Source organism: Felis catus, chromosome B3 (assembly GCF_018350175.1).
Source record: "Felis catus isolate Fca126 chromosome B3, F.catus_Fca126_mat1.0, whole genome shotgun sequence".
NCBI lineage: Eukaryota > Metazoa > Chordata > Mammalia > Carnivora > Felidae > Felis > Felis catus.
In genome coordinates, this window is record NC_058373.1 from 61,724,419 (window position 1) to 61,744,239 (window position 19,821).

At 41.6% G+C, this 19,821-nt stretch overlaps 1 protein-coding gene across 4 annotated transcripts in view; it reads right to left on the minus strand.

Annotated features, from left to right (window-relative positions):
• Positions 1–19,523, minus strand: part of NUSAP1 (nucleolar and spindle associated protein 1) — a 41,816-nt gene extending 22,293 nt beyond the window's left edge. The window contains exons 1-5 of one of the 4 annotated variants that reach the window (XM_003987262.6): positions 19,385–19,523; positions 9,587–9,655; positions 3,898–4,041; positions 2,993–3,095; positions 691–792 (exon numbers count right to left, since the gene is read on the minus strand). In XM_003987262.6, coding sequence (XP_003987311.2) covers positions 691–792; positions 2,993–3,095; positions 3,898–4,041; positions 9,587–9,655; positions 19,385–19,489 — 523 coding nt within the window. In that variant the 5' untranslated portion in view covers positions 19,490–19,523. Of the gene's footprint in view, positions 1–690; positions 793–2,980; positions 3,138–3,897; positions 4,042–9,586; positions 9,656–19,384 lie in introns of all 4 variants that reach the window. The other 3 variants (XM_006932634.5, XM_006932633.5, XM_006932632.5) reach the window with 3 other exon arrangements.
• Positions 19,524–19,821: the final 298 nt, after the last annotated feature.

A 19,821-nucleotide genomic window follows, 5' to 3' on the forward strand; every position in this document is an offset into this window, starting at 1 on the left:
GGTTTGAGAAGATAGACTCCTCTATTTTGAAAGAAGTCTATTGTGGGTAAAATGCTATCAAACAGCATTCATTGCTACTGAGAAATCATTTGTGAAAGGAAGTCAACTGATGAGGCAAACTTCACTGTTGTCTTATTTTTAGAAACTCCATAGCCACTCCAACTGCCATACCAAGCATTCAACAGTCATCAATACCGAGGCCAGACCCTCCACCAGGAAAGAGATTACTTACTCGCTGAAAGCTCAGATGATAGCTAGCGCTTTTTAAGCAATAAAGTATTTTTAAATTAAAGATATGTGTATGTTTTTTTGAGACATAATGCTATCACACACCTGACAGACTACAGTACAGTGTCAACATAACCTTTACATGCACGGGGGAAACAAACTCATTTGATTCACTTTACTGCAATAATTGCTGTACTACAGTGGTCTGGAACTGAAGCCACAGTATCAGATATGTCTGTATCAACCTGATGAAAAAGGTGGTATAACCCACTCCCACTGTAAGCTGAGGAAGTGAGTTTACTGAGGATAAGTTGCCCGTGGTCTCACAGTGAGAAAACTAGAGAATGAGAATGCAAGCCCCAGTTCCAGCATTCAAGGTTTCAGCTGTTCTGGTGCACCGCCTATTTGGAATTAGCCTGAAGGGGCCAACTATTACTTTGTTTCTTTGTGTGCAAAACTTACTTGGAGTAGTGCTTACAGTTCTTTTATTTTTTCCAGGTTTGGAAAATCCATCTGTATAGAGAGGCCTCTTTTTTTCCGAAGGAACCTTTGAATCTTCATTACCTGAATCCAAAGATACACAAATGATGAAAGATTCCAAAACAAGTTCTTCCAATTAAGAAATATCTAGAAGTTAACATGGGGCATTTTCATTTGACAGGGTCTGCCAAAGTGGTGGAAAAAATGAGCACAAAGAGTTACAGCATCACTACGATTTTAGCTCATATGCTTCAAGTAGCCAAAAATTTTATGCTTCCTGTACAGAGGTTATATAAATATATCAGAAATTTAAGAACACTTTTTCAAAATTTTGCCATGAACAGATGATTGTTATAACAAGAATGATACAATCACAAAATCCCGGGGCACCTGGCTGGCTCAGTTGGTGGAGTGTGCGACTCTTGATGCTGGGGTTATGTTCAAGCCCCACATTGGGGTATAGAGATTACATAAAAACAAAATCTTGGGGCGCCTGGGTGGCTCAGTCGGTTAAGAGGCCGACTTCGGCTCAGGTCATGATTTCGCGGTCCGTGAGTTCAAGCCCCGTGGCGGGCTCTGTGCTGACAGCTCAGAGCCTGGAGCCTGTTTCAGATTCTGTGTCTCCCTCTCTCTGACCCTCCCCCGTTCATGCTCTGTCTCTCTCTGTCTCAAAAATAAATAAACGTTAAAAAAAACAAAAAACAAAAAACAAAATCTTAAAAAAAAAATTACACAGGGGCGCCTGGGTGGCTCAGTGGGTTAAGCGTCCGACTTCGGCTCAGGTCATGATCTTCCGGTGAGTTTGAGCCCCATGTCAGGCTCTGTGCTGACAGCTCAGAGCCTGGAGCCTGTTTCAGATTCTGTGTCTCCCTCTCTCTCTGACCCTCTCCCATTCATGCTCGGTCTCTCTCTGTCTCAAAAATAAATAAACGTTAAAAAAAAAAAAATTACACAATCCCACCAACCGAATAAACACCATTAGCATTTTGACATATTTCCTCAGGTCCTCTGCTTCTATACTTGTTTTGTTTTTGTTCTTTAAATCCAGCTGAAATCATGGTGTATACATTTGTGACTTTCCCTCACTGACTTTCCCTCCTTCACCACTTTCCACATTCTGCCATCTTTTCAATTTGAGGCAATCTACTAAAAAATATCCAGGGGTGCCTATGTGGCTCAGTCAGTTAAGCGTCCAACTCTTGGTTTCAGATCAAGTCATGATTTCATGGTTAAGGAGTTCAAGTCCCACATCTAGCTCAGGGCTGACAGCAGGGAAGCTGCTTGGGATTCTCTCTCTCCCTCTGCCCCTCCCTTGCTCTCTCTCAAAATAAATAAACATAAATATCTATATCTCTATCTCTCAATCTATCCATCCATCCATCCATCCATCCAAGTGGATTTTCAATAAATGGTACTTATTTATAAATATGTCACTCATCCTGAAGGTGACCCAATACATCCATAAAATATACAAGAATGACTGGATAGAGCATGAAGGACTGCAGGGGCTTCTGCTTGGACCTTGGCTCTAAAACCAGAAAGGAAAAGTTCCATGAAATAGAGGATATTTAGAGTCAGAATCACTCCTCACCAGATTATTATAAATAATAAAATATTATAAATAGAAAAATAGCAACTTCACAAGGAGCAACTTACCAGTGTGATAACCTGCTAACAAGCCACCACCTGTGCCTTCTACGGGTGCTGATGGGAGGACCACCCTGCAGGATTCCTACCCTAAGTGCATGATCCAAATCTAAACCTCAGCATACATTAGACAAACCAAGGCAGAGGACTTCCAAAAGTGGCCTATGTTAAAAAATATAAACTGTTAAAAAACTATTAAAAAATTTAACTGTTTGGTTGACTAGGCAAAAGGTCTTTGTACCTGTGTCTGGAGTAGGCCAGAAGGAGTTGATGGACAAAATATGGACTCTCCTCATCAAGAAGCAATCAACTACCCTAAGCTTTCCAGCTACCACTCTTACTCTGGTTTTTCCACAATACGGAAGAGGTCTCAAAGGCTTAAACTTTTGCCTTCATTGTAGACACTTAGAAGTTCTACAGCATGGTGTTATGGGTTGAACTGTGTTCCTCAAAAAGTTATGTTGAAGCCTTAACTTGTAGTAACCATGATGTGACCTCAAGAAAAAGGGTCTATTTTGTGGTACTTTGTTATGGCAGTCCTAGGAAATGAGTGCACATGGCTACCCCCCAGGAATTTCAGGGGTTTTTTTGTTTGTTTTTTTGGTTTTTTACTTATTTGACATACCATCTGTTCTACCTTTTCCTGAGGAAACTGCATTCTCCTCTCCTTGGCTCTCGTCTGGTGGTGAAGCAACTTCTCCAACCGTTCTGAGTTTCTGGTTTTCCTGCTTCTCTTGATTCTGGAATTCAATGGGATCACTTATCTTTATCTCTGAATGATCCTGGTACAATTTTAAAAGGGAATGAATTATTTAAATAAGAAGTCACCACTGCCTTCCAAAAATAGGCACCCAAATTGCAAAGAAGGAAGACAAGTAGGAGAATTAGGTTTCTGAGTGACAGACTGGCTCTTGAGAATGTGAATTTGGGAATAGGACATATGAGGGACCACTGAAAAGCATAAATGGCAAGATTAGATCTCTTAGGGATGAGAAATTAACAAATAATCTAAATGGATAGTCTAATGACTGAGGGAGTATACAGAGCTAGAAAATAAAAATTAAGACTGTGTCTTGTAAAGTTATATTTGCATAAGAAGATAAAAAAGAAGAATAAAATCAGAGTCCTCTCAAGGCAAGTGAAGCAAGTGAAGGAAGCCCCTGGCTAATCATATGACTATTCTGCTGAAAGATCAACCCAAGAGTGATCACTAGGTCTGAGGCCAGTTGAAAAGAAAAAAAAACCCACCTTATTTGATGCTGGTTTTTCTTTCCTTCTTACTTACTACTCATCATTAAGTGAATACTTTCATATTTATTCAACAAATACTTAATTTGTGCTTAATCCTTAGTAAGTGCTTCTCAAGAGCCAGTACTCAGAGTGTGATGAGGACCAGCTTAGACCTGGGTCTGAGCTTTCATGGACCTCAGAGCATGCAGAATTTACAACCATCTGGTACCATAAAGGAATTCAGAGAAAGCTTCGTAAGAATACACCAATTTTGACACAGGCAGTGCCCAAAATGTTCACACTTCTATTCACCTGGGAGTCAGGGTTTCTGTGGACTGTCCTGCGCCTTCTCCTCATTTTGGTGACATGGTCAACTGGCAACCTCTCAGCTTGTTCCTGGCTGCTGATCTGCATCTCAGCCTCATCACAAGAGGATGCAGAAATTTGACTTCCATCCTGAAGAGAAAGACATTAATCTGCCATGTCCTATTTTTAGAGTTATGATGTTCACGAAGAATCAGAATTTAAACTGAATAAAAAACCTATTTTACAAAAGGTAATTTTAATACTCTCTTGTACTGAATTATAGTCCAGGACAAGAATTTTAGAGTATTCCAAAAGAAATAATCACATTTAACAACCCTAGCTTGAAAAAAATAGTGTAAGAAAGCATTCAATGTTTTCTTAGTGTGAGTAATTAAGCCAATTAGCATTAATTTTTTGAGTATATGCTATTTGACAGGCAGTATGCTCTAACTAATAATTACAGCTAATATCACATCTTTACTGGGCTTAGTGTTTATACAGGTTATCTCATTCATTCCTCAAAGCCTAGGACATAGGTAATAACATTATCCCCGGTTTACAGATGGAAAAATTGAGGCTCGGAGTCCAAAGTAACTTGTCAAGACCAAAATAAGGGAGTAAGGTAAGAACAGCACCTGTACAACCGTAAACTAAAAGTAAAGAGCTAAATTATCACAACAGTGTGATAAAGGTACCAAAAGATAACATACAAACTTGCTTATTTTATAAGAACTCATTGAGGGCCTGGGTGGCTCAATCGATTAAGCATCTGACTCTTGATTTTGGCTCAGGCCATGATCTTGCTGTTCGGGAGTTCAAGCCCCATGTTGGGCTCTGCACTAACAGTGCAGGGCTTGCTTGAAATTCTCTGTCTCCCTCTCTCTCTGTGCCTGCCTCTCTGTCTCAATAAATAAACATTTAGGAAAAAAAAACCGCACAGTATAATATTTGCACTTATTAGTATTAATGGCGGAAGACTGGATTCATTATTCAACACATGATACAGAGACAACGATGCTTTTTATCTTTGTGGGGAGGGCAAGGAATCTTAGTTCTTTCACACCAAAAGGAAATGTGGATGGGTACAAGATTTAAATGTAGAAAGGAAACTATAAAAGCACTAGGAAATTGGGGTACGTGGGTGGCTCGGTTGGTTGAGCATCTGATTTCAGCTCAGGTCAAGATCTCACAGCCCATGAGTTCGAGCCCCACATCTGGCTCTGTGCTGACACTTCAGAGCCTGGAGCCCTGCTTTGGATTCTGTGTCTCCCTCTCTCTCTGCCCCTCCCCTGCTCACTCTCTCTCTCTCTAAAATAAAATAAATGTTAAAAAAATAATTTAAAAAAAAAAAAAAGCCCTAGGAAACAAAATAGGTGAATATATTATCATGAGTACGAGGAAGGCCTTCTTAAACATGTTCTCTTACCTGAAGACTATAAAGGATAGGCTTGATCTGTTCCTGGCGTTTTTGTTTTTAGAAAAATTCAAATGTTTTGAAATAAACTAGTATTATACACATACGGCTAAAAAAGAAAAAAAAATCCAGTACTGAAAAGATTATAATGGAAAGCAATTGTTTCTCTGCCCTACCCTTCCCATTTCTAGGGCTTAACTTCAGGTAGTCACTTGTGTATCACTCGTGATTTGCTAGTGGGATATTCATTTGTATTTTCAGTCGCTATGTTTAGTGCGTCTCATATACTGAAATCTAGCTCCTGCCCCACTCTCACCTCCCATCTTCTTCCTGACAGCACGCCACCACCTCAGTCATTCTACGAGTCACCTTTGCTGCTTTAAAGATTCTAAGCCTTTCAATCTTGTCTCACAACTACACAGTATATCCTGTAAATTCCAAGTGCCGCATCCTTACGCTTCCCTTCATTCTGTCCTCCTTTTCTCGCTCACTGTCATCTGTTTCTCTTTAAGTTGTGAACATTTATAGCTTGTTACATAACCTTAATTGAACCATCTGTTCCTTGTCTGTGTGCCTGGATTCCAAGAGCTAACAAATCATTAAGTTCTTAAAGCTTTTGTTGTTTTCTTGGTCATCTCAGTCTCCTTTAGGGTCTTTTTATTTATCTTAAGCTCTCTCACACTGGTGACTGGTGCTGTCTATCCTATTTCAAAACAAGGAAGACCTCATTAGAGGCTTGGATGCGTGGGAGGGCCTGTTACCTGGTGCAATCTGATGTACAAGGGTCCTTAGGTGGGGAAGAAGCTATTAGGTAGAGGAATCCTTGAATGCCAGAAGGCAGAGGACTTTGCTTAATAACACTGACTTTCCTTACTGAGAAACCTTCCAATATTACAAACTGTAGTTTGTAGTGACACCTGGTGCTCTGCTTGTGGAAGTGGTGGGGTGAATGTTTTATATCCTGATTTTTCAATCCATTTCACTATGGTGCCTGGACCCCACCCCCTGAGAGTTGGTTTGGTTGGCCTGGGTTTGGTAAGACCTATGTATCAGCATATTTTATTTATTTTGAGAGAGAAAGAGTGTTAGTGGGGGAGGGGCAGAGAGGAGGAGAGAAGGGGAGAGAGGGAGAGAGAGAGAAAGAATCCCAGCAGGCTCCATGCTCAGTGCATAGCCTGATGCAAGGCTCAACTGAACGACCCTGAGATCATGACCTGATAGGAAATCAAGAGTCAGACACTCAAATGACTGAGCCACCCAGGTGTCCCAATTTATCAGCATTTTTAAAAATCTCCCCAAATGATTCTCCCATACATCCTGCAATAAGATCCATAATATAAAACAAATTTATGGGGAGGCAAAGAATAAGAAGGTTTTGAGAATGCCAGGTTTTAGAGGTAAAACATTACAGAAGTAAAATAGTTCCAAGTCATAAAAGGTCCAGGATATGCCAAGGAAGAGGATGGCTGATGAAGAGTGGGAAGCAAAGTTACAGGAGTGAGGGAACAAGCAGGCAAGGACAGTAAAGAACATCCAGATGGACCTGTGAATTCATTCCAAAGAAAGTCAGGGCATGAGGGGATGAGGAAGACAGCAAGACACCAAATACCAGAAAGCAACCAGGGAGTCGGCAAGTGACAGCTGAAAACAGATAAGCATAAATTCAAAGAAACAAGGATACATGAGAATAGGAAGATGCTATCTGTATCCCACCTCCCAACTCCCTGGATAGTCATGGGGAAGCAAAAGAAACTGCTTCTACTGTAAAAGTGTTGCCCTTGGGTTACCTGTATTGCTGGAATCTAAAGAGATACTTTTTTTAAGTTTACTTATTTGTGAGAGACAGAGTGACCGAGTGAGAGAGCAGGAGAGGGGCAGAGAGAGATGGAAAAGGAGAAAATCCCAAGTAGGCTCTGCACTGTCCCACTGTCAGTGCAGAGCCCCACAGGCGTTTAACCGACTGAGCCACCCAGGGGCCCCAAGAGATGCTCTTAAAGTACTTATTTATCTCTCCCACAGGGACTCCCTTATTAACAGAGTGCAAGACAGGTCCCCTAATTGTCCTTTTTTTTTTATGTTTTAATGTTTATTTTTGAGAGACAGAGAGGGAGGGAGGGAAGGGCACATAAGCATGGGGGGAGGGGCAGAGAGAGAGAGAGAGAGAGAGAGAGAGAGAGAGAGAGACAGACAGACAGACAGAATCCAAAGCAGGCTCCAGGCTCCCAGCTGTCAGCACAGAGTACCACAGGGCTTGAACTCACCAACCTCAAGATTATGACCTGAGCCAAAGTTGGATGCTTAACCAAGTGAACCACCCAGGCACCCCCTTAACTATCCTATTTAGAAGCCTGTTAGCCCAACTCCCAGAGATTGCTTATTTTTCTTTAATGTTTATTTTTGAGACAGACAGAGATAGCACAAGCAGGGGTGGGGCAGACACAGAGAGGGAAATACAGAATCTGAAGCAGGCTCCAGGCTCTGAGCTGTCAGCGCAGATTTCAACATGGGGTTCGAACCCACAAACCATGAGATCATGACCTGAGCCAAAGTCAGAGGCTTAACTCACTGAGCCATCCAGGCACCCCTGAGATTGCTTGTTTTAATCCCATGCATTTTATGTTAGTCTGGGAGGCTGACAGTGATCAGGAAGGGTATGTTCATTCCTGAATGCATCATGATGTACCTATAATACACTTGTCTAAATCCAAGACTGATGAGGCGCACCTGGTTTAGACAACGGAATCCTTGGCACACAGCCACACTAACCCACATACAGCACTTCCCCAACCCATATAGTTAAGGCTGACCTACAGTGTGAGAAAAAGGCTTCCAAAATGTGCCATGTCCCACTCACTCAGATGTGATCCATACCTGTGCACTCCCTAGGTGATGATTTGGGGGGGTCTGGAAGTTTGCACATCTGTCAATCCTTGGTAACATTAATGATCTCTTTGCCATGCATTTGGGCTGTGTTGACTCTTTCTGTAGCCTTAGTAAATAAACTCTGTCTATAACAGGTCCTCCCATCAATCTAAGCTCACTATTGATATATTAAGAATTCTTGGGGCTCCTGGGTGGCTCAGTTGGTTGAGCGTCTGACTTCAGCTCAGGTCATGATCTCAGAATTCTCTCTCCCCACCCCACCCTTGCCCTTTCCACTACTTCCTTGCTCTCTCACGATAAAGTAAAAAAATAATTCTGACTTAGGAATTCTTTATCTGATTCATGCTTTTGTGAAATTTTTTCAAAATGAAATGGCCCAAAATGCAGAATTTGAAAATAGGATAATTTTAAATTTCGTCCATTAATTGTTATCCAAACTAAAATCTTGATTTCAAATGGCACTACAATCAAGTCTCCTATATATGGAAGCGAGGGAGGGAGGGAGGAAAGAGATGGGAAGGGAGGGGAGGGGCAAATGGGAAGATGGGGGTACAGGTGGGGGGGGGAGAGGGGGCAAGAGGTGGGGGCAGATTGAGAGTAATATGATGTAGAATCTTAAAGCTGGAATTCAAAATTAATCCTTTTTTTTCTGTTTTAAGTTAATTAAACCAGGAGCCAAAAGAATTTTAAATATTAATAGTTTTAAATGTTTCTAACTTGGAATATAGTTATAGAGATGACAAATACAGAGAGGGGGAAAATTACATTTTCGGTTCATTTTTATATTTACCTTCATTTCCAGATAGATAATGGATGCTCTTCAAAGCCCGGGGCCTTAAGGCCTTTCCCTATTGTCCTCCATTTCAAGTTTAGAGTCCTGGCTCTGTCAAAACCTTTGGTGTAGGTCTGAGACAGCCAGGACGGGCTCTCTCCCATTAGCTCTGGTTTACAGTTCACCACACAGGGCACTTTCACAAGCCCTACTCACAGACCCTTTGACTCTTAATATTCAATTCAGCCAAGCAGATGTTATTTCCATTTTAAAGAACAGAAAACTAAGAATCTAGTCATTTGAGTTTTCCAAGATGACACAAAAAGAAATGACAACTGCTATTTAACCTGGGTTTTTCGGGTTTCAAATCCTGTTCCTTCCCCGCTCATACCAGGCTAGTTCTTGTAATGATTGCCAACTAATAACTAACCTTTGCATTTGTACGAGAACATCTTATTCAACAGATTACTTGCTATATGCAGTTTCTCTATAACAAACAGTTATTATGAAAGGATTTATTATTACCAGTAATTATCTCTTTGGGGTAAATATCATGTCTTAAGTCATCACTCATTAACTAAATATAATTGTTTTAATATTTAATAGGTGATAAAAATATTACTTACCTGATTCTCATTTTCTTTTTTTGCTTCATGTTGAAGGTGGGCTTTCAAGGCTTTTAGTAATTTGCCTGCCTGCAGGAAGGTTAAAGACTTTATCAGTAGGGCCAAAAATCAAGTAAGCAAGAAAGATAATAACCTATCTTTCCCATTTTTGAGGACAATTATTCTCCTGGTCTTGTATTCCTCAAGGCAGCCTCTGGGAACAGAAAGATGACCAACACAGAATTGGCCCCACATAGATTTCACACCAGAACGGGGAAGTGAGACAGGGAAAGAGGAAAGGACCACAGAGGCACGGGGCTAAGAACCAGCATGGGGAGGCCTAGGCTATTGTACAAAAACACAAATGGGCACAGTCACCAAGATCTGGACGAGTCAGGGTCAACTTCAGGAGGTAACCAGACACACCAGTTCTAAGACAAAGACATGATGTCTGTAGCTGCTGAGGTGTGAAGGATGAACAGGACAGCAGTGGCTACAAGGAAGAGGTAAAGAAATCACATGGGAAGGCAAGAATGAGGGTGGTTTGTGGAACTTGAATTCAAAGTGGCCAGAGCATGGAGCTGCTGGAGGGATGGTGAGAGAAGACCCTGGGAAAGTGGGCAAGGACCAATCCTGCCAGGCCTTATAAGCCTCTTGAAAATACAAACTTTACCCTTAAAGGGCATTGTCTGAAGAGTCCGCAGCAGCACAGGTTTTTACCAATTTTGCTTTATTCAAAATTGTCCTACTCTGGTAGGACATTGTGCAGGATGCACTTGATGGCAGGAAGACAAGGTCAGGAAAGCATCTGGAAAGCTGTTGTAGGAAACTAGAAAGGACTGTGGCCTGAACTAGAGCAGGGTTAAGGCAGTATGGATAGATTCAAAACCTTTTTAAGAAGTAAAATCAGTATGAACATAGGGGTTGAGGAATAGTGAAACTTTATTACACCTACGTTTCTGGCTTGGGCAGCTCATGGAACATGGTGGGGGTCTCTCAGATGAGGAATGCCAAATACAGGCAGGCTTAGAGAGGAGGATGGTTAAAGGGCTCCTGAGGAAAGGGACTCCTATTTTCTCTTTCCAGTCCAGGAAACCTCCCATTCTTGAAAGAGAAATATCTGGGGCGCCTGGGTGGCTCAGTCGGTTAAGCATCCGACTTTGGCTCAGGTAACGATCTCAGTCTGAGTTCGAGCCCCGTGTCGGGCTCTGTGCTGACAGCTCAGAGCCTGGAGCCTGCTTCCGATTCTGTGTCTCCCCCTCTCTGCCCCTTCCCTGCTCACACTCTGTCCCTCTCTGTCTCAAAAATAAATAAACGTTAGAAGTTTAAAAAAAAAAAAAAGAAAGAAAAAAAAAGAAAAAGAAATATCAATCTGATTGGTTATGTTTTCTTGTGCTGTAAAAGATCAAGCATATTGGTTATGTTGTCTTTTCCTCCTCCTCCACTCAGCCAGGCAGTAGAAAATCAGAGATTTCCTTCTCAAGGTGGGCTCAGCCACCACTTCTCATACCATTTATCATTGGCCATGTGTCCAGGAGAGAACAGCAGAGATCCAGATTTGGTTTAGGCTTTAGGGGACAGGAGAGGCTGTGCTTAGGGTGTGAAGCCCATCCTCCAGCCCGGTTCACCAGTATGCCCTATAAGTTATTAGTCACCATACTGGCTAGTAACAGAGTGGTACCCATTTTCTACTTGCTGTTGTTTCTTGAACCTCTCTAAGGGTCTTCTCTGTGAAGGGGATGATTGGCATGGCAAAACTGAGGCATTCTTGGTTCTTCTATCAAATTTTTGCCAACCACTTCATTGGGTTTTATCTTTTTTTTTTTTTTGGTGGTGAGAACACTTCACCTAAGATCTACCTTAGCAAAATAATAATAATAATAATAATAATAATAATAATAATAATAATTTAAGAGGTAAAGAGAATGTAAGTTGGGGGAGAGGGGCAACGGGAGAGAGAGAATCTTAAGCAGGCTCCACGCTCAGCACAGAGCCTGAAGCAGGACTCCATCCCATGAGCGTGAAATCATTACCCGAGCCAAAATCAAGAATCAGACACTCAAACAACTGAGCCACCCAGGTGCCCCTAGCTTAGCAAATTTTTAAATATACGATACAATATTGTTTGTCATAGGTTCGAAGTTGTACAGGTTTCCAGAACACTCCTTAAAATGCCATGAAAATACCAAGCTTGTGATAATGATGAAACGAGGTGCCTGTGGCAGAGCCAAGTCAGGGCATCTAGCTGACTGATGTTATGGGGTGATGCTCACAAGAACCAAGCAGGAAGTGCAGGTGTTAGTATACACATGCATTCCCTCAACAAGCACTTATCATGCTGCACACTGTCCCAGGAACTGGAGAGAGAGTGGTAAATGAGACAGACAAGGTCCCCACTCCCCAGGAACCTCTACTGATGGACCAGTGGGGAAACAGGCTTTCTTAAAATTTCATTAAAAAAAATTTTTTTCCCCCCAATGTTTATTTACTTTTGAGAGACAGAGAGAGACAGAGTGTGAGTAAGGAAGGGGCAGAGAGAGAGGGAGACACAGAATGCAAAGCAGGCTCCAGGCTCTGAGCTGTCAGCACAGAGCCCAATGCAGAGCTCAAACTCATGAAGTGAGATCATGACCTGAGGCCAAGACGGACGCTTAACCGAATGAGCCACCCAGGCGCACCTAAGATTTCATTTCAAGAGAAAGAGAGCTCGAATGGGGCAGAAGGGCAGAAGGGCAGAAGGCAAGAGAAAATTTCAAGGAGGCTCCATGCTCAGCACAGGGCCCCACACGGGGCTCAATCTCATGACCCTAGGATCATGACCTGAGCCAAAGAGTCAGACACTCAACTGACTCCTGAGCCACCCACGTGCCCCAGCTGTTTTCTTTTTTAAACATTTCCCTCCAAATCAGGATCAAACCAAGTATGTCACCTTACATTTGCAGGAGTCTGGATTTTATTTTAGGTGTGAAGGAAGTCAATCACCTTGATTACCAAGAGACTACTACAGTGAGTCAAGAGTACAGGTGGGAAAGCAGCAGGCTGAGGCAGTGGTCAAGGGAAGAGGGTGTGTGGCCCAGGTCTGCAGCACTGGAGATGGTGTCCAGATGTCAGATTTCAGGAGTAATTGGGAGGAAGAGGCTACGAGGATGGATGTGGATCATGAAGAGAAGAATCAAGAGTGTTCTAATGTGAGACCCCCACTAAAAAGGAGAACTATAGATCCATTTCCCTGATGAACATGGATGCAAAATCCTTAACAAGATATTAGCCAACCAGATCCAACAATACATTAAAAAAATTATTCACAACGATCAAATGGGATTTATTCCTGGGATGCAGGGCTTGTTCAGTATCCACAAAACAATGTGATTCATCACATCAATAAAAGGACAAGAACCATATAATCCTCTCAATAGATGCAGAGAAAGCATTTGACAAAATACAGCATCCTTTCTTGATAAACACCCTCAAGAAAGTAGGGATAGAAGGATCATACCTTGAGATCACAAAAGCCATATATGAACGACCCAGCACTAATATCATCCTCCATGGGGAAAAACTGAGAGCTTTCCCCCTAAGGTCAGGAAGAAAACAGAGATGCCCACTCTCGCCACTGTTATTCAACATAGTATTGGAAGTCTTAGCCTCTGCAATCAGACATCACAAAGAAATAAAAAGCGTCCAAATCAGCAAGGAGGAGGTCAAACTTTCACTCTTCGCAAATTACATGATACTCTATGGAAAACCCAAAAGATTCCACCAAAAAACAGCTAGAACTGATTCATGAATTCGGCAAAGTTACAGGATATAAAATCAATGCACAGAAATCACTTGCATTCCTATACACCAACAATGAAGCAACAGAAAGGGAAATCAAGGAATTGATCCCATTTACAATTGCCCCCAAAACCATAAAATACCTAGGAATAAGTCTAACCAAACAGGTGAAAAATCTATACACTGAAAACTACAGAAGGCTTATGAAAGAAATTGAAGATGACACAAATAAATGGAAAAAGATTCCATGCTCCTGGATAGGAAGAACAAATATTGTTAAAATGTCAATACTACCCAAAGCAATCTACATATTCAGTGCAATCTCTATCAAAATAACACCATCATTCTTCACAGAGCTAGAACAAATGATCCTAAAATTTGTATGGAACCAGAAAAGACCCCAAATAGCCAAAGCAATCTTGAAAAAGAAAACCAAAGCAGGAGGCATCACAATCCCAGACTTCAAGCTATACTACAAATCAAGACAGTATGATACTGGCACAAAAACAGACATTCAGATCGATCGAACAGAATAGAGAACCCAGAAATGGACCCACAAACGTATGGCCAACTCATCTTTGACAAAGCAGGTAAGAATATCCAATGGAATCAAGACAGTCTCTTCAGCAAGTGGTGCTGGGAAAACTGAACAGCGACATGCAGAAGAATGAACCTGGACCACTTTCTTACACCATACACAAAAATAAACTCAAAATGGATGAAAGACCTAAATGCAAGACAGGAAACCTTCAAAATCCTTGAGGAGAAAGCAGGCAAAACCTCTCTGTCCTCAGCCGCAGCAATTTCTTACTTGACACATCTCCAAAGGCAAAGGAATTAAAAGCAACAATGAACTGTTGGGACCTCATAAAAATAAAAAGCTTCTGCACAGCGAAGGAAACAATCATCAAAACTAAAAGGCAACCAACAAAATGGGAGAAGATATTTGCAATATCAGATAAAGGGTTAGTATCCACAATCTATCAAGAACTTATCAAACTCAACACCCAAAAAACAAATAATCAAGTGAAGAAATGGGCAAAAGACATGAATAGACACTTCTCCAAGGAAGACATCCAGATGGCCAACAGACACATGAAAAAATGCTCAACATCACTCATCATCAGGGAAATACAAATCAAAACCACAATGAGATACCACCTCACACCAGTCAGAATGGCTAACATTAACAACTCAGGCAACAACACATGTTGGTGAGGATGAGGAGAAAGAGGATCTCTTTTGCACTGCTGGAGGGAATGCAAACTGGTGCAGCCACTCTGGAAAACAGTATGGAAGTTCCCCGAAAAATTAAAAATAGAACTACCCTATGACCCAGCAATTGTACTACTAAGTATTTATGAAAGGGATACAGGTATGCTGTTTCAAAGGGACACATGCACCCTAATGTTTATAGCAGCCCTGTCGACAATAGCCAAAGTATGGAAAGAGCCCAAATGTTCATCGATGGATGAATGGATAAAGAAGATGTGGCATATATATATATAATATATAAATATATATAAAATATATAAATGTGTATATAAAAATTATATATAAATATGTAATATTTATATATATAAATGATTTGTATATAGTTGTATACATAAATTATTTATATTATTTATATATAAATTATACATATTTATATAAATATATGTAAATATATATCATACACACACACACAATGGAGTATTACTCAGCAACGAAAAGAAATGAAATCTTGCCATTTCCAACAACATGGATGGAACTGGAGGGTATTATGCTAAGCAAAATTAGTCAGAGAAAGACAAATATCATGACTTCAATCCTATGAGGACTTTAAGATACAGAACAGATGAACATAAGGGAAGGGAAGCAAAATTAATATAAAAACAGGTAGGGGTACAAAACATAAAAGACTCTTAAATATGGAGGCAAACAGAGGATTATTGGAGGGGTTGTGGGAGGAGGGATGGGCTAAAAGGGTAGGGGGCATTAGGGAATTACTCCTGAAATCATTGTTGCACTATATGCTAACTAATTTGGATGTATATTAAAAGAGTGTTCTAATGTGGGTCTCAATCATCTACTGAGACTGGGAAGAGATCTTAATTGTTTTGAAGTAGCCATGCTGTTTAAGATGCACTTAAAGATATGAGTCAGCACCTCAGGAGAGAGGTCCCACCAGAGATATGGAGTCATCAGTTCAATGTGAATTTAAAGTTATGATAGTGGATAAGGGCACCTGGGAGAAAGCACAGTTAGAGAAAAGACACAACTCTGGGGCACTCTGCATTTAGAAATTTAGCAGAGGAAGAAGCAAGAGAGAAGGCTAGAAGGAAGTGCTGGTAAGATAGGAAAAAACTTAACATCAAATAAGCCTACAAACAAGTGGTTTAAGGAAAAAGGAACATTAGATCCTGCCAAACAGCAGAGGAAGATAGAGATGAACTGTATGCTTGGTAAGGTGCAGAGCATGGTGGCCTCGGTAACAGCAATTACAGTGAAACAGAACAGAGAAATCAGGCAGCAAATGAAGGACAAGGGGTCATGAGAGAGCTTTGTTTTATCTTAAGATGGGGGATATTAAGACCTGATTGCATATATCATCGAAATGAGCAACCAGAGTGGGAGAAACTGATATAGGAGAGAGGAGCTAACTGCAGGCACATAGCCCTGGAAGAGGGAACAGGATCCACAGCACAAATGGCAAGGCTGCCCTCACACAAAGGCAGAGTTCTTGGGGATTGGGGACAGGCGCGGGATGGCTGGATAGTTTGATGGTGGAAAGAGGAGGTAATTCTTAGCTGATTGTGTCTATTTTTCCATGACCTATGAGGAAAAGTCAAGTGAGGGAAGGGAGCCAATTTGAGGTGAGAGGATATGAAATAATGGTCCTCAAAAATAGAGAAGTTAATGACTACCAAGGGAGTATAGGGGAATCAAATGCTCATTTTATGATTTATGGTCATAAATTTAAGTTCAGTCAGCAAAGTCAGGGGATTTTCTCCAGGCAGGGTCGGCTGGTTAGGTACAAAGATTAAGCACCTAGCCAGGTTTAATCAGGCTTGGAATTTGGGCAGGAGAGGAAGGGGAGCTACAAGAGAATGCAGATGGCGCCAGTCTTTGTAATCTAGGCTTGTTTGTGAGCAGGAAAGCCAGGGCAGGAGTGAGAAGGACCAGTGGCCACACAGTAAATACCAGTAACTGACTCCTTCATTGAGACACTACTCTCAATGGTAAAGCACAAAAAAAGGGCTAAGATTTTTCCTTCTAAATTTATTTTGAATGTTACCATTCTGATGGAATTTATTTAAATCTTATTCTATTTAGTGTTTTAAAATAATCAAAAAAGGGCTGCCTGGGTGACTCACTTGGGTAAGCATCTGACTCTTGATTTCAGCTCAGGTCATGATCTCAAGGTTCATGGGATCGAGCCCCTTGTCTGGCTCTGCGCTGACAGTGCAGAGCCTGCTTGGGATATTCTCTCTCTCTCTCTCTCTCTCTCTCTCTCTCTCTCACTCCGCCCTTCCCCTGTTTGCACACACAGTCTCTTTCTAAATAAACATTAAAAAAGTTTTTTAAATCATCAAAATGATCATCTAATCTCGATCACTGCTTAGAGCAATTTGTTCATATTTTGCTTATATACTCTGAACTTAAAAAGCCAACTGATTTAACAAGCTCCTAAGCTGTACAAATCGTAAATAATTTAAAACATTTTAGTTATAAGAAGTTACAATCACATATAAAGTTGAGAGCATAGTCTAATGAACTCCCATGTATCTATCACCCAGTTTCAACAATTATCAACATTCTGTTGTTCTTACTTCATCTTATTACCCTCTCTTTGTCCTAGAATATTTATAGCAAATCCCAGGTGTCATAACATTTCACCTGTAAGTACCTGGCATGTATTACAAGAGAGAAGGCCTTAAAAAAAAGGGAGGGGGGGCGCCTGGGTGGCTCAGTCGGTTAAGCGGCCGACTTCAGCTCAGGTCATGACCTCGCGGTCTATGAGTTCGAGCCCCGCGTCGGGCTCTGTGCTGACAGCTCAGAGCCTGGATCCTGTTTCAGATTCTGTGTCTCCCTCTCTCTGACCCTCCCCCGTTCATGCTCTCTCTGTCTCAAAAATAAATAAACGTTAAAAAAAAAAAATTAAAAAAAAAAGAGGGGGGAACATAACAATACCATAATACTCCAAAAAGTTAACAATATCTTAATACCTAGCCCAAGTTTAATTTTCGTCAACTGTCTCAAAAGTCTCTTTTTATAGTTGGTTATAATCAAGTAGTGTATGGTCAACTTTGGGGAAACAGTACCTCTCAAGAAATATTTATTGAGGGGTGCCTGGGTGGTTGGGTCAGTTGAACATCTGACTCTTGATTTCGGCTCAGGTCATGATCCCAGGGTCATGGGATTGAGCTCCACATCCAGCTCCGTGCTGACCATGGAGCCTGCTTAAGGTTCTTTCTCTGTCCCTCTGCCCCTCTCCCCTGCTTGCTGTCTAAAATAAAAAATAAATTAAAATTTTAGGGTGCCTGGTGGCTCAGTCAACCGACTGACTTTGGCTCAGGTTGTGATCTCTGTTTGTGGGCTTGAGCCCCACATGTGGCTTTGTGCTGACACTGCAGAGCCTGCTTGGGATTCTCTTTTCTCTCTCTGCCCCACCTCCCACCCCTGATCGTGCTCTCTCTCTCTCTCAAAAATAAACATTTTAAAAAATTAAAAAAATCTATTTATTGATACCTACTATGTGCCAGATACTGTGTGCTAGAAAGGCAATGGGGTCTGTGGTGGCCTGAAATACTTTACTACGCCACTCTATAAAAACAGGTGACTAATCAGCTAATGCAGATTAGGTGCCTCAAGAGACTACAGGTGAGGCTTTTAGGAATCTATCTCTCTTGGAATAGCTCTTTAGAGATCCAAATGGTTGTGGGGCCTTAATGTCATCCAGAGCTCTGAACTCAGCAAGCCTCCACTGTAACTCTCTTGCCACCCTCTAGGGCATTAATCTAGCACTGCCAAGAAGTGATTGAAAATAATTATTCAGCATCTCCTATATAAAATGCACTGTGCTTAGTAAGACTTCCAAGGAACATGGATGAGATTCTTGTTCAAGGAATTTAACTTTTCGTGAAGATAATTTAATACACAAATAACCAGAGGTGAAAGCCTAAAAGTGCTCAAAGAGGGTACTTGAAATTAAACTGCGTTAAAAGCACACAGGGTTCCTGGAATTACTGGGGGGTAGTGGACCTATGGCCAAGGAACTGAAGAGGAGGAGACGAAGTGCCAAGTCAGTGATATTTCTGATGGACTCTGAAGAGCATTTGAAAGTTATTAATGCAAATAAAGAAGAGGGAAAGACAAGGGGATATGGGGCCAAAGGATCAAAATTAGCAAAGACAGAAAGATGGACAAAGGTGTCAGGTGTTCAGAGACCGGTACAGTTTGGATGCTGTCTTGGATAAGATTCCAGCTAGAATGCAGAAAGCTGATGGGATTTAAGGTAAAAAATTAAGGCTTTATGAAATAGTATTGGGGAGCCATTAAAGACTAAAGCTCAGAAATATCTCCAAAGACACTCCTTTACTTAATTAAGACCCAACAAGTACCTGGGCACTAATTATTTTGTTTTAATCACTTAAAACCATTTGTAATACCTAATTTAGGCATTCACTCTGTAAATACCACACCCACACCCTGCAGAACAAATCTCGAGTACCCTAAGAATTTTGTGTGAAAACTCCACCGAAAAATATATAAACCCCACTCCCAAAATGAATCCGCACAGTTCCCCCTCAACGTTTTACAGCCTCGGAGACAAAATTCCAGAGTACGTCCAATAAAACCAAAACAAACAAACGCTTGCGAAGTCAAGGCCTATGTGAGCCCCCAGAAAAGTCAGCCTCAAAATAAGGTGAATACTATGGCTCCCTCTCCGTTTGCCCAGCTGGAGGGACAGCTGCCTCATTCCCCGAGGTTCCCGTTCGGTCTCTTCCCACCACCTCTCCGAGAACGCTCAACCTGCCCCGCGGGTTACCTGCTACGTACCCTCAGGTTAGCCCGGAGGCCCAGACTCTTGGCCAAATTCTGCAAGTCGCTGTATTTGAAGGTGTCCAGCTCCTCAAAGGAGGGTACAGTCATGTCGAGCTGCATCCAAGCGACCTGGATAGCACGGACACTCTAAACTAAACAGCGCCGTTCAAAGCTCTGGCGCCACTTTGAGCGTTGACTAAACCGAACTTTATAGAGAGTTTAAATTGAAAATGCTGTACTTTTATTGGTTAAAAATGTCTTGAAGGCGGGGTCTCCTGGCGTTGACCAATAGAAACGAAGATTCCCCTCCCAGCAGGCCTGCGATTTTCCCCCACCCCTCATTAACACTTTGGCGCCGAAGGGCGTGTCCAGAAAGCGTGCGCAGGGCAAAGCCTCGGCTCATGGTGTCCAATGAGGATACAGGAACCGTGTGTGGGCGTGGTCAAGTGTCT